The 15,000-nt window shown below is 36.4% G+C and overlaps 1 protein-coding gene across 2 annotated transcripts in view; it reads right to left on the bottom strand.

The window, feature by feature from the left end:
* The window catches only part of LOC115214097 (L-threonine ammonia-lyase-like), a 79,542-nt gene that overhangs the window by 38,893 nt on the left and 25,649 nt on the right, over positions 1-15,000 (bottom strand). For both annotated transcript variants that reach the window (XM_029783150.2, XM_036504803.1), the window contains exons 2-3: positions 11,266-11,522; positions 2,407-2,477 (exon numbers count right to left, since the gene is read on the bottom strand). In XM_029783150.2, coding sequence (XP_029639010.1) covers positions 2,407-2,477; positions 11,266-11,499 — 305 coding nt within the window. In that variant the 5' untranslated portion in view covers positions 11,500-11,522. The remainder of the gene's footprint in view (positions 1-2,406; positions 2,478-11,265; positions 11,523-15,000) is intronic.

The raw sequence follows: 15,000 nt of genomic DNA, 5'->3' as shown, positions 1-15,000 counted from the left end.
AGCCAAGAGGGTTGGCAGTGTGTATGTCTTATTTTCCTAGGTTTCTGCGACTGATAGAGGGTTGTATCCTCAAACCGGATGTCTGACATAAATGTTTTCAGCAGAGCGAACTCCGCCTAAGGCATCCATGAAGCATGTAGTGAAATTAAACCAGACGGTGAATTAAAATTACCATGGTGGAATTTGAACTCAGAACGCAAAGAGCCGAAAGAAATGTCACAAAACATTCCATGCAACATACCGACAATCCTGCCTGTTCCCCACCCTGTGATGACACTTTATTTATCATCTCGAGAAAATGAAAGGCCAAGTTGAGCTTGGAGGGATCTCAACACAAAGCAGGAATAAATACCACAAGGTATTTTGTATATCATTCTAACGACTTTTCCACTAATTAATAAAACAAGTGAAGCCGTAGTTTTCCTGTTTTTCCTTCACTTCACTTTGTTCCGGTCCACTTAACTGTAAATGAGTAACCTTGTGAGAGACTAGGGTAAGTGTTGTGATCTCATATATGTGTCATGGGAATCGAATAACCGGCTCTGTGAGGCCTGGAATAATGTCCAGGTACAAACAGTTTTTCTATATTTTAAACTTTAAAACAATTGCTTTAAATGTATTTGTTTTTCCAGAAACCATATGTGAAATCCTGTGTCGAAACATATATTGTTATATTGCTCCACCCCCACCCCCACCCCCAAAAAGAAAAGAAACCCTCCCGAAATATAACAATAATTGCTTTAAACATTATTTACATTCGACGGATATTTGTTCTCATCGTCAGCCTTCTTCAGGTGTCTTGGGGAAATTTCGAACCTGGGTTCTCATTCCTAAGGTATTTTTCGATGTTGTTATTATTATTATTATTATTATTATTATTGTAACATCGAAAAATACCTTAGGAATGAGAACCCAGGTTCGAAATTTCCCCAAGACACATGAAGAAGGCTGGAGGGTATATCAGCCAAAACGTTGTGTTAGCAACAAACAAGATGAGGACAAATATCCGTTGAATGTAAATAATGTTAATAATGTACATAATTCCTCATCTCTTAAATATATAACAATAATTGCTTTAAACTTTTCATGCGAGGTACACCTGTAAACGTGTAATGTAATAAATACATTGCGCCATGAATACAGAAGGCTGGAAAAGCAATCTTGTAACAGATCTACTGATCCATCTAGCTTGTATTAAACTTGTCAATGTTTGGCCAAGAGAAAGCGGCGAGCTGGCAGAAATCACGACCTTACGATCGCGAGACAAACTCCCTAAACACTAAGCGACGTGCCTTCACAATTGGTGAGATGAATACTGCATTATAATAAATCTGGTGAAGGCGGCGAGCTGGCAGGATCGTTAGCATGACGAGGGAAATGCTTAGCCGTTACGATCTGAGTTCAAATTCCACCGAGGTCGACTTTGCCTTTCATCCTTTCGGGGTCGATTAAATAAATACCAGTTAGGCACTGGGGTCGATATAATCGACTTAATCCGTTTTTCTGTCCCTGTTTGTCCTCTCTGTGTTTAGCCCCTTGTGGGTAGTAAAGAAATAGGTATTTCGTCTGCCGTTACGTTCTGGGTTCAAATTCCGCCGAGGTCGACTTTGCCTTTCATCCTTTCGGGATCGATTAAATAAGTACCAGTTACGCACTGGGTTCGATTTAATCGACTTAATCCGTTTGTAAGGCGGCGAGCTGGCAGAATCGTTAGCACGCCGGACGAAATGCTTAGCGGTATTTCGTCTGCCGCTACGTTCTGAGTTCAAATTCCGCCGAGGTCGTCTTTGCCTTTCATCCTTTCGGGGTCGATTAAATAAGTACCAGTTACGCACTGGGGTCGATGTAATCGACTTAATCCGTTTGTCTGTCCTTGTTTGTCCCCTCTGTGTTTATCTCCTTGTAGGTAGTAAAGAAATAGGTATTTCGTCCGTCTTCAAATTCTGAGTTCAAATTTCGCCGAGGTTGACTTTGCCTTTCATCTTTTCGGTAATCGATAAAATAGGTACCAGTTGAGTACTGGAGCCGATTTTATCGACTAATCCTCTTTCCCCGAATTCTAGGTCTTGTGCCTATTGCAGAAATGATTGAAATAAATCCAGTGAACTGGTTTTGACTTTGCACTGAGATGCTCAGCACAGATCTTTTTAAAAATCTATATTAAATAATGAAAAATTGTGGGTTTCATACAGCTGCACAGAGAAGAAATTAATCTACGTAGCAATTAGCTTTTCTTTCTTAATTTATCAGTCGAAAGGAATAATATATAAAAAACATAAATTAAATTTGAAATATATTAGTACGCTGTAAATCTTTCGTTTTTGAACTGAGTAAGTGAAAAAGTCAACAAATAAGAATTATAAAAATAAAAATCGATTCTTAAACCGAAATGTCACCTGTACATACCTGCCTGTAATTTGCAAAAATTCCTTTTTGAAGTACAAATGCATCCCTAGGTTATTCGACATCTGAGATTTCTGTTTTCAAATATTCATGGAAAAGAAAGAATAATATATAAATGATTTCTTTCAAAGGAAACACAGCAGTGAAAGTCACGCTTCAATGTAGAATTAGAAGAAACAGCGAAGTGCCAAACAAATTATTTTGCAATATTTAACTATTTTCAAGGTTGCGTGCTGGCAGAATCGTTAGCAAGCTGGGGAAAATGTTTAGCAGTATTTCACCTGTCTTTACGTTGTCAGTTCAAATTCTGTCGAGTTTTACTTTGCCTTTCACTCTTTCGAGGTCGATATAATAGGTATCAGATGAGCACTTACCCCTCTCCCCAAAATTGCTGGGCTTGAGCCAAAATTTGGAACCAATATTTTACTATGTTCTTTGTAGATTCCCATTCTGAATCTCATCTTTGTTGGACGTTTTTTAAAACAATATGTGGTCAACGAAATAAGTAGAAGTAATATACGGGTGACGATTTAACCAAAAGTAGGGCGGCAAGATGGCAGAAACGTTAGCACGCCGGGCGAAATACGTAGTGGTATTTCGTCTGCCGTTACGTTCTGAGTTCAAATTCCGCCGAGGTCGACTTTGCCTTTCATCCTTTCGGGGTCGATAAAATAAGTACCAGTTACGCACTGGGGTCGATGTAATCGACTTAATCCGTTTGTCTGTCCTTGTTTGTCCTCTCTGTATTTAGTAAAGAAATGGATTTAACCAAAAGAGCTCTTCCGTACAACACTAAAGTAGGTGCTGAATAAGAAATAATAACTGAGAGACTTAAATGAAAGTCTATGAGACAAATTTGATCATTTTAATTCTTGTTAAGTACGAGAAAGACTATGATTCACTGACACAGTCTTACTTCATCTTTTCCTTCCCTATGGAGCATAGGCCATCGACAACTTTTCTCCACCGCTCTCGATTCTGGTGTGTCTTTTCCTCTGCCAAGTCTTGTTGATTTTTGATTTGTCATCGATGCTTCTGTTACTTTGCTTTTCTTCTACGTAGGAACACCACCTTAAAGTGTTTAGTCCAAGAAATATATTCCAATACATAAATACCGATGTCTTGGTTTTTGAAGAGACACACACACTAATGCACGAGATAATAACATCCACCCAAGTTCTTAACACGTTGGTTCCCCGGACGACCTTGATAGTATGTTTGCAAAACATACCTGAACTTCCGATGGGTCGCACCGTTATTTCTTTTCTATTAGCCTTTCGGAAGCTGCAACGCTACAATTGCTTACTTTTGTAATTAGAAAGCAAAATAGTTTTTTTTTTTGTTTGTTTTGTTTTTAAGATTTAAAGAAAACAGATGTGCCTTCGCCTGTAGAAAATACTGAAGAATTCGAATTTATCTGTATGATCCTCTTGAGGGTATTGGTTATAATATGAGCTTAGATACAAAAAAAAACCCACCATAGGGTCGCGGGTGGAACCCACTATCTATAAGATCGTTGCTTTAATTATAGTAAAAATATATTATGGCGCTCATATCAAATTTAAGATACCGTATTAGAACTCTGATAACAATAAAGTATTTGGCGTTGATTGTGAAGAGATAAATACTAACGTACTTGATAACAATCATGTACTGTTATTTATTAAGAGACACGCACCAATCTGTCCTGGTTGATAGAGACACACTCTCACGTACTTGATAATACTCATGTGTCAGGCGCAGAGCTCCGAGAATAACGGGCCACACAAAGACTGCTGAATGGTTGTGTCATGTGCTAGAATTAGCAACGAAATAACCTTCAAATAATAACCACCCTGTTGTCCTAAAAGTATAAGAACGTGTACGATAAAATGCATCGTGAAGATGGAATAGTACAGCAGAAACGTCTTGAATTTTAGGGCTGTGCCTGCCTAATCAGATATGGCTAGAAACTAAAGCAAAAACAACTATAACATACCAGAGTTACATGAAAAATAAAATAGGTCTTTTTTTGTATAGTTTTCGCCCTAGAACTCATAAGACCGGTTACGTGGTTTCTATGGCTTGTAAATGACCGAGATCACAACATTTCTATGAATGGGACATCGGTCTTTTGCGGAGTTCAAGGCCTGAGTGCAAAGCGGATAAATCGATTACATTGACCTCAGCACTTGACCGGTATTATATTTTATCGACCCCGAAGGAATGGTTGAAAGCAAAGCTGACCTCAGCGAGATTTGAACTCAGGACGTAAAGAGCCGCCATAAATATCACTATTTTGTCCGACTAGTTAACGACTCTGCCAGCTCACCGCCTTAAATAGATGTTAGATTAAGCAAAGGGGGGAATAGCTATAACAGTATAAACACCCATGAAGTTCTTCTCGTCAACCAGCAAGTCGTGCATTATTTAGCTAACATCTGTAATATTTATGCATTCAAAACACTCATTTCACGTTTCTTAATTCTAATTTTTTAGTCAGGACAGATGATAGTTACTATAAACATTTACGGGGCCTCTGAAATTCGTGGAAGAGAAGGGCGGAAGTGATCCTCAAATCCTCAAATCCTCAAATCACATAGGACTGGCCTGAATGTTTGCATTAGACTGGAGCTCAGCGGCCATGCTGGAGCAACACCCTAAATTCTTACGGTGATCAAATAGATCTTAGCACTTATTTTCAGTCTATTGTTTATTTATTTGAACCCGTCTTTTTTATTTATTTATTTTTTTGCCAGACCGCAACTTTAGGGATAGATTAATAATCCAACACCGATCAAGCACTGAGAGATAAATACAAAGTCGCACGCACGCACGCACACACACACACACACCACACACACACACACACACACACACACACACTTGAGGTTCCTTCACAGTTCATCTCCAGCAGTAACATTGGTAGCCGTGTTTATGAAGAATTTAGAGACAAAGGAAACAGTTGATTGAATCAACCCCAAGTACTTAACTGGTACTTACTTGGTATCTACATACATACATACATCATACATACATACATACATACATACATACATACATACAAAAATATGCACCTACGTGTGTGTGTGTGTGTGTGTGTGTGTGTGAGAGTTTCTCTCTCGTTCGACGAACAGGATCCAGTTGTTCATTCTACTGCATTCTCTGCTTCTAGTTGAGTTCTCAACACACACACACTTAATCTTAGCGTAATTCTCAGGCAGAACCAGCGTGACACAATATGTGTGTGTGTGTGTAGCATGGCTTTCCTTTTTGATTTACAGGTGCAACAACCCGTCTAATCAGTTTCACTCACGTCGTATGCCATGGCCCGAGGCGGTACAAAAAATATCACATCTGCCCACGCTGCAATGTAGCATAATTAGACTCGGAACCTAACTGGTGCGAATATATATATATACATATGTGTATGTGTGTGTGTAGTTGAAATTATAATAAACACAAGTTTATAATATTAATGCCTACACACCGTTCACCGTTATGCTTGGATGATCCAAGTGCATTATATATACATATATACATACAAACACGCATATATATATATATATATATATATATATATATATATATATATATATATATATATACATATATATATGTTCTTTTCTTTCTTTTCTTTTATCCTTTTACTTGTTTCAGTCATTTGACTGTGGCCATGCTGGAGCACCGCCTTTAGTCGAGCAAATCGAACCTAGGACTTATTCTTTGTAAGCCTAGTACTTATTCTATCGTTTCTTTTTCTCGAATCGCTAAGTGATGGGGACCTAAACACACCATGATCGGGTGTCAAGCGATGGTGGGGGGACAAACACAGACACAAACAACAAACTCATACATACATACATACATACATGCATACATACATACATACATACATACATACATACATACATACATATATATATATATACGACGGGCTTCTTTCAGTTTCCCTCTACCAAATCCACTCATAGGTTTTGGTCGACCCGAGGCTATAGTAGAAAGGCACTGGCCGAAGGTGCCACGCAGTGGGACTTGAGCCCTGAACCATATGGTTGGGAGCAAGCTTCTTATCACACAGCCACAAAATATATATATATAAATACACACACACACACATACATACATACATACATACATACATACATACATACATACATACATACATACATACATACATACATACATACATACATACATACATACATACATACATACATACATACATATATTATGATAAGATGAATGTCTCCCTTGTACTCAAGGGTTCGCCACGTAAGTATTATCTTGTGTTTATCTACTCCATGGCAGGTAGCTATCCATGTTTTCAGGATAATCCCACAGCAGTCCCTAAACAGGGTTTCTGATCATATGTTTCCGCTCTCATGGTACATCACGATATGAAGTTAACGCATAATATATCTGTCATGAAAGGAATTTGTGTCAGAAGATGAACGTGTTAGGAACGGATACTTGAATTGGAAAATCAGGGTACAACAGTGAAGCACGGAAATGCTCCGTGACTGCATGTAATACCACTTGAGAAGTGTACTGGATGCAGACCCTCATCTGGGTTATGATTTTACTGAGTAGAAAAATGGTTGATACTTGATCTTTACATGGATGACACCACATAAATGTAAATCAGAACGAAACCAAAAGTATCAGTGGTGAGGCGGGGCTCGTGGGGTCCGAGCTGAACCCGCCCCCACTCCACCTGTAATGTCTTCCGGTCTGTTTTTTTTCATTCGATTTTTATAATTTTTGCATTTTTGTGAATTTTTGGAATTTTTAAACTCATCCTTTTGTAACCCCATCCGAGAATCTGACCCCACATCAGGTTGTATTGTCCCCTCTTTGTTGGCCCCTTGTGGGTAATAATAAAACAGATACTTGATCTTTACAGAGCGTGCGAAATTTAAATGATTAAGAAATCATGATTTTGTTGATTAATATAATTAGGAAATCACGTTTTGCAGTTCTGATCAGCAGCTGATAAAATATTGTGTCACCCAAAGAACAAGAAATTATATTTAAATCTTTGTAGAGATTATTTAACAGAACCTAGAAAATCAAATTAATTAATAAAAATTTTGCTTCTAGTATTCAAAGCCATTTAATTGCTCCATTACTCATTTTGAAAGGAGGGTCTTTAACTCACGAAATTTAAATAAATGGCTGGCGAGGTCGAAATTGGAACCATACAGTCTGGTGATCGTACTCTCTGAGAAGGTAGATATACTTCGAATACAAGTACAATTATGAAGGCACATGGTTCAGTGGTTAGAGCATCGGGATCACAATAATGAGGTAGTGAGTTCGATTTCCGGTTCAATCTGTGTGTTGTGATCTTGATCTAGACACTTTATTTCACGTTGCCTCAGTTCACTCAGCTGTAGAAAGGAGTTGCGATGCCACTGGTGCCAAGCTGTATCGGTCTTTACCTTTCCCTTGGATAACATCGGTAGCATGGAGAAGGGAGACTGGTACGCATGAGCGACTGTTAGTCTTACATAAACATTGCCCAGACTTTGTGCCTCGGAGGAGATCTTTGTAGATACAATCCAATGGTTATTTGTGACTGAAGGGGCTCTTACGATTTTACAAGTATAATTAGTAAATGCTAACTTGACTACACATTCATATTGCTAAGGTACAAGACAGAATCTATATGAAGAGACAGAATGTATTAAGAAGTCATAAGAAACTATTGTAGCTGTTAATTCGTGTCTCGGAGGTATTTCATTTTATCGTCACCGGATTAATAAAATGTGAATTGGATACCAAAGGAATTTGAGCTATCATTATTGAATTACAGAGTTTTATGTACCTTTTACTCATAAAATAAGATTAGTTTCTATGGTGCCTATGGGATCAGCGGGATCGTTTTTTCTTTTTTTGGCTTAAAACGAAATGCGTTTATTTGACGTAGCTTCTCTACAACACAATAATGGCTTCAAATTTTGGGACACGGCCAGCAACATTAAGAGGTAAATTGATTACATCATGCCCTATGCTCCACTGGTACTTATTTAATTGACCCTCAAAGATCGAAGGGAAAAGTTAGTATCAGCGACTTTGCCTTTCAGAACTTTAATTTTTCTGCCTACTCATCGCCTAAGTGATAAGCACAATAAAACTAACTTCGATGCAGAAGATTTCAATTAAATAAATAAATATACTTCAGTATGGCCGCAGTCTAATGACTGAAAGATGTGAAAGAAAATCAAAGAATATATATATGTATATATATATATATATATATATATATATAATATATATATATATATTATATATATATATATGTAACCGTGACCGACCAGGCTACCAGATGTTGCTACACATCGCTGGTCACAATGCACTTCGTATTGTTTTAGCCTTCTAATGACGCCACCTCGCTGGTTAAGCGAGTAGGCCAACAGAAGAAAGAGTGAGAGAAAGTTGTGGCGAAAGAGTACAGCAGGGATCGCCACTATCCCCTGCCGGAGCCTCGTGGAGCGTTAGGTGTTTTCGCTCAATAAACACTCACAACGCCCGATCTGGGAATCTAAACCGCAATCCTACGACCGCGTGTCCGTTGCCCTAACCAGTGGGCCATTGCGCCTCCACACACACACACACACACATATATATATATATATATATATATATATATATACATACAATACACACAAGCACCCCAAGTTGTCACAAATGCACAGAACAGGTAAGAAGTATTGAAAGGGAGATAACTCTTGTAATTGTAATAAGGTTATCTACCCTGTAGCAGAAGTTTTTCAATAATACATGTTCATGAGACTTTACTAACGTAATTATTTAGTTACCAATTTTAATAGATTTCGATTTTTCACTTAATCGTTTACTGTATTAAACCGTCAAGCAAGATGAAATATTAAAACGCATAATCACAATTTGACTAAATGTATTTTATTTTATATATTTTTTGAAAATTGTAAACACGAAATCAAGTTTTACAAAGATAAATATTTACATATAACAATAATATATTAAAGTCAGATAAATTGTTTCTAACCTTTATATATTAAGAATTGGCGCTATCTCAAATAAATAGAAACCTATTTAAAAGCCATTACGTATTTTCTTCTGAGAGCCATTTTCAATAGCAATAAAAATCTTCACTATTTTGTCAAGATAACAGTTAACTGGTATTTGTGTGTGCCTGTGTATGTGTGTGTGTGTGTGTGTGTGTGTGTGTGTGCGTGCGAAGGTGCCTAGCCTAGTGGTTGAGACGCTGCGAATACGATCGCTAGCTCGTGCGTTCGATTCTTGGAGTGACTGGTGTTATGTTCTGTGATATTGAGTTACGGTCCCTTACGTTTTATCCAAATTCAAAATTCCACCGAGGGTCAGCTTGATTTTTCCGTCTTCTCGGCAGTCGGCAAAATAAACAGCAGCTAATTACTCTTAATCAAGTACTACTCCCCCATCTCCCCTTCCTACAAATGAAAATATCTGCAAAATGCAAGCGTCTTGAAATGGCGCACCAGGTACTTCCTTGAAGACGCCCACGAGTAAAGAAAATAAAATAAAGTAAAAGAATAAAGAAAGTGCATAATCGAACAACAAAACAACATCATGTTGTTCACCGCCACCCAACGTTCATCATGCGTGTGTGTATATATGTTCCTTGGTTTTGTGTTTATGTTTTCGTTTCTCCTTGTGTTCGACGTTTTTTTTTTTTTTGTGTCCTGTTCCCATATATGCATGCATATATACATGTAGATGTAGGTACGTACATATATGTATGTATATATGCATATATTTTATTTATTAATTTATATATATATGATAAATAAAACATATGTATATATACATACATATATGTACATACATATGTACATACATATATGTACATACATCTATATGAGTAGAGGACACCACAAATAAACGTAGAACACAACGAGAAACGAAAACATAAAAACAAACAAGGAAACGGACTTTTTTTTAACAACGAAAAAACAGAGTACAGGACAAACAATACAAGGAAAAATTCCCCTTCATCAGCTGTCCCTGGTTCGACTCAATGCGTGTTTCGAAGGTAAGGGCAGAACACGACCCGGCCGAAATAATCCTTCCTGCAAAAGGAATTAAATAAAATTCTTTTGCAGAGGGGTAAAACAAGTGACAAGAACAGGACGTAAAAGCAATACAAATGAAGAAAAAACAGTAGAAAAAACAGTACAAATAAAGAATAACAGGACAAGGAAACCAACAATAAGGGCTTTTTTTTAAGCCTAGACGGTGGAAAAATTAGTTAGAACGCATGTGAAAAATCGGCTTGTGAAAGACAGAGAAGTCGATGTTGGCTTGTTGAAAGCACGGGCATAAAGAAAGTTTTAGTAGCACTCCGGTCAACGGCCAGAGAGAGGGGGGGTAGAGAGCATAAGTCCAAACCGTTGCTTGTTCAGAAAACGGAAAAGTAGTTTCATTATTCCATAGCAAAACCGTTGACAATTTTTGGTATCTTGACATCTGAAGCAGTTGGAGATACGATAGTTTGACCAAAAGAACTGGCAATTGCAAGCAAGAATAAATATTGGAAAAAACGCATTTGGGTAAACTTGAGCATACGACAGTTTAACATAATAGCAACGATATATATATATATATATATACACATATATATGTGCATTCATACATGCATACACACATACATACATATCGGTGTTGGTTTATTTACGTACCCCTAACATACCTGTTCGCAATAAAGACTAATATAACAGGTTAACAAGTACCTGACTTAAGAAAACACAAGCTACACCTATCGATTAGTTTGACTAACCCCTTTAAGATAGTACTCCAGCATGACCACAGTCCAATAGATGAATGAAATAAGCAAAAACTGAAAGAAAATATCCTTACCGTACATGGAGTTTTGATTATTCCACCCCTGTTCGCAAAGGCAGCAGCAATCACAGACTCCATGGTAATAATAACAGGATTGTCTGGATCACAAAACTTATCTTCTATCTCTTTGTATGTGTCCAGCAGACTATTCTTGCGGTCAAGCGGTGTCGGTAAACTTTCTTCGTCGTAAATGTCGTTTGGCTGAATCTCAAAATTTTCATTTTTGTGATCGTTATCTGCTTCATCCATCGCGGTGTTTATGAGTTTTCCAACTGAAAATGGTAAAATAAAGTCTCTGATATATAATATGGACGGTGCTGAGTTGTCAAACATTTAAACCAAATTTTCTCAAAATTACTTGTCCGATCGTCCCATAGGCCTCCCCTTTGAGAAATACTGATTTAACCTAAATTTGAGACACCAGCAAAAGAAGAAATAAAGATATACTTTTTTCTGTTCCAAAGAAAAACGATTTTATTCACACAAATATGCAACCGAAGAGTTTAAAGTACCAGTAATGATAAGGCTGTTGACTGGGAGAACACAAACATGGTTTAAACAGTAAGCTTGGCAGGAAAGAAACATGCCTTTAAGCAGTACAAAAACAACAAAAAAATGGAAGGTGCAGTTATGTACAGGTTGACGGAAGAAAAGCAGGACAAAAATGGCTCTATCGATCGCATTCTCATCTGAAATCGGTCTTTTGGAATTTTTTCAAGATACGCCCTGATACCGTCGGTATCTACATATCAAATTTGAGCGCAATCGGATGGAGGATGCCCAATCCTAGAAGACACACACACACAGATATACAGAATGGATTTTATATAATAGAAGATAGGCGCAAGCATGGCTGTCCGATAAAAAGTTGCTTCCCAATCACACGGTTCTGGGTTCAGTCCTACTGCGGGGCAACTAAGGCAAGTGTCTTCTACTACAACCTCGAGCCGACCAAAGCCTTGTGAGTAGATTTGCTGGATGGAAACTGAAAGAAGTCCTTCGTGTAATGTGTGTGTGTGTGTGTGCGTGTGTGCGTGCGTACGTGTGTGTGTATTTGTATGTATGTGTGTCTTGGAGTCGATTTCTTCGACGACTTATGGCGGTGCTCCAGCATGGCTGCTATCAAATGACTTTTATTCAACCTACATAGATTACTTAAAAATCTCATTATATATATAAATCTGAATATATGAACTTAGAATTTTTTTATACTCTCCTATATTGGAAAGAAAAAATTACATGTCTCTAGGGACATTTTCTTGGTTCATCTTGATTACCTCCCCTCCATTACTTTTTAACATATATTAATGACTCCTGATATATTCACTTAATTGATAAAGTTTTTTTCCCCGCGTGTAGTAAATATTATGTCTGACATAATATTTTATTTCGACTCATTAATAAAATAAATCACCATTTACTAGCTAATTATGATTCAATATTAATGGAAATGGGGATACTTAAATATGTAATAATCACAAATAATTCTATATACCTAGAGAAATTATTTAGTTCACCTTGATTATTTCCCTTCCATTATTTTTTGTTTATATCTTATCTTTATATATAAAAGTCAAGTTGTGTGTCTGTCTCCTACGATTTAGATTCCTAACTACTCGCACATTTTGCGGTGCAGTTTAACCAAAACCGGGTATCTTATAGTCGTGATTCATATCGAGCCCTTCTGGATATTAGCGCGCGTCTACGATGAGTCTACGATTTTTGAAAAAATTTACCATCATTTTTTTCCATTTTAATGCATTTTTTCGATATTATATAAGGGAAGTAACTCTCTAAAAATTTCTACGATGAGTCAACGATTAAAAAAAAATTTACCATCATTTTTTTCCATTTTTAATGCATTTTTTGCTACTTTTTGGCTATAACTCTCTAAAAATGCTTATATAGTTATTTCCCTTACAAACCCGAGCAATGCGGGGCGATACTGCTAGTAGGTACTAAATTAATAAGGTTTTTTTCCACGATTAGGAAGTATTATGTCTAGCATTCTCTTTTAATTCAACTCATTAAAATAATCACCACTTACTAGCAAATTATGATTATATATTAATGGAGATTGATATATATATGAATATATGAAATGATTTCTATATTTTTTATCCCTATATTAAATTCCCTATATAAGATAATAATGTTTACTGTATTCATTGTCTAAAGTATTTTCACTTAAATTTCTTAATATAGATTCTGGATGTCAAATTGGTAGTAGGCATTAAAACCTCTAGTGCATTAATAGTCTATCTTCCCCTACTCATCTAACTTCAACATACTAACTTTTTGCTTAGTGCACTCAAATGTATCTGGGCTGGGTTCATCTGAATAGGAATAGATTTATTGGTTCTGACATTTGTTCCACCCCTTCCTATATCTATAAATAGAAAAATTCTTTGTTTCCATCCAATCAGAAATCCCCCTCCCTACTGATAGATCTAAATAACAAAGTTAAAATCTACAGTCAGAGAGTAATTTTTATACTATCATCTTCTTAAGGAGGAAATAACCTCTCTGTCTGTATATCTACCCTCTTTACAATGTTGGCAAATGAATTAGGGATAAGAATGTGCATTGTCCGGTTATTTGGAAAATGTTTAAAGGTGGCTGAAGATTGCTCGACATTTTAAAATTGATGTAATGCTTACAGTCTTTAATAAAGTGAAGTAGCATGAAACGATCGTACCACATTACCTCGGATATACTTGTTGATTTTTATATATATATATATATGCATGTATATAATATATATATATATATATATGTGGCTTAGGGGTTAGGATATTGCACTCACGATCGCGAGATCGTGGGTTCGATCCCCAGACCATTGTGTTCTTGAGCAAAGCACTTCATTTTCACATTGCTCTGCGATCAGTTCGTCATCTGACATGTGGCTCACGGTGCACCTGTACAAGTAATTTCGACTTGATGGTGGTTGGGGAGTGAGCTTATGTGTACACAAACAGTTCATCACTATAAATAAATCATTTGTGAGGTTGTTCGACAAGAAATTGCTCAACCCTCATACGTCGTCTAACTTCGGGAGAGTCCATGATTTTATATGTGTATATATAGTTCAGTTATTGGGATTGCAATCAATAGATTTGTGGGCATTCCATTTCAGATAATGCAAAATGATCATAACGAGTAGTTATGATGGAACACTTGCAGATAAAACCAGTACAATTGCAGGATATAAAATGTACCACCTTAATTAGCCCTTACTTGAGTTAAAATCATAAATTATAAAGGAACTATACGTGTTCCTGTATTGGAAGATCAGAATATATGTAATCACAATTATACTCATTTATATTTATAATTTATAATTTATAATTCTTAATGTTGTAAAGATTATTTTAAATTTTTAATTTAACGTTTAATTTTTATGGTGATTTAAAATATTTGAACAATATTTTGAAAAATGAACCTGAAGATGTGTTGGTATAATTATAAATCTGATGATTACATATATTCTGATCTTCCAATACAGAAACACGTGTAGTTCCTTTATAATTATAATTTTAACTCAAGTAAGGGCTAATTAAGGTAGTATGTTTTATACCCTGCTATTGTATTGGTTTTATCCTCAAGTATTATTTCTTGATGTGCATATAAACACCACGAGTTTTCATCATAAATAGTCGTTATGTTCTTTTTGCATTATCTGAAATGGAATACCCACAAATTTATTTATTGAAATCCCAATAACTGAACTATTATAAATTTCTATTATTA

The sequence above is a fragment of the Octopus sinensis genome, linkage group LG7, assembly GCF_006345805.1.
Source record: "Octopus sinensis linkage group LG7, ASM634580v1, whole genome shotgun sequence".
NCBI classification, from domain to species: Eukaryota; Metazoa; Mollusca; class Cephalopoda; order Octopoda; family Octopodidae; genus Octopus; species Octopus sinensis.
The sequence above is the reverse complement of the archived record's forward strand: the minus strand, read 5'-3'. Positions and strand labels throughout refer to the sequence as shown.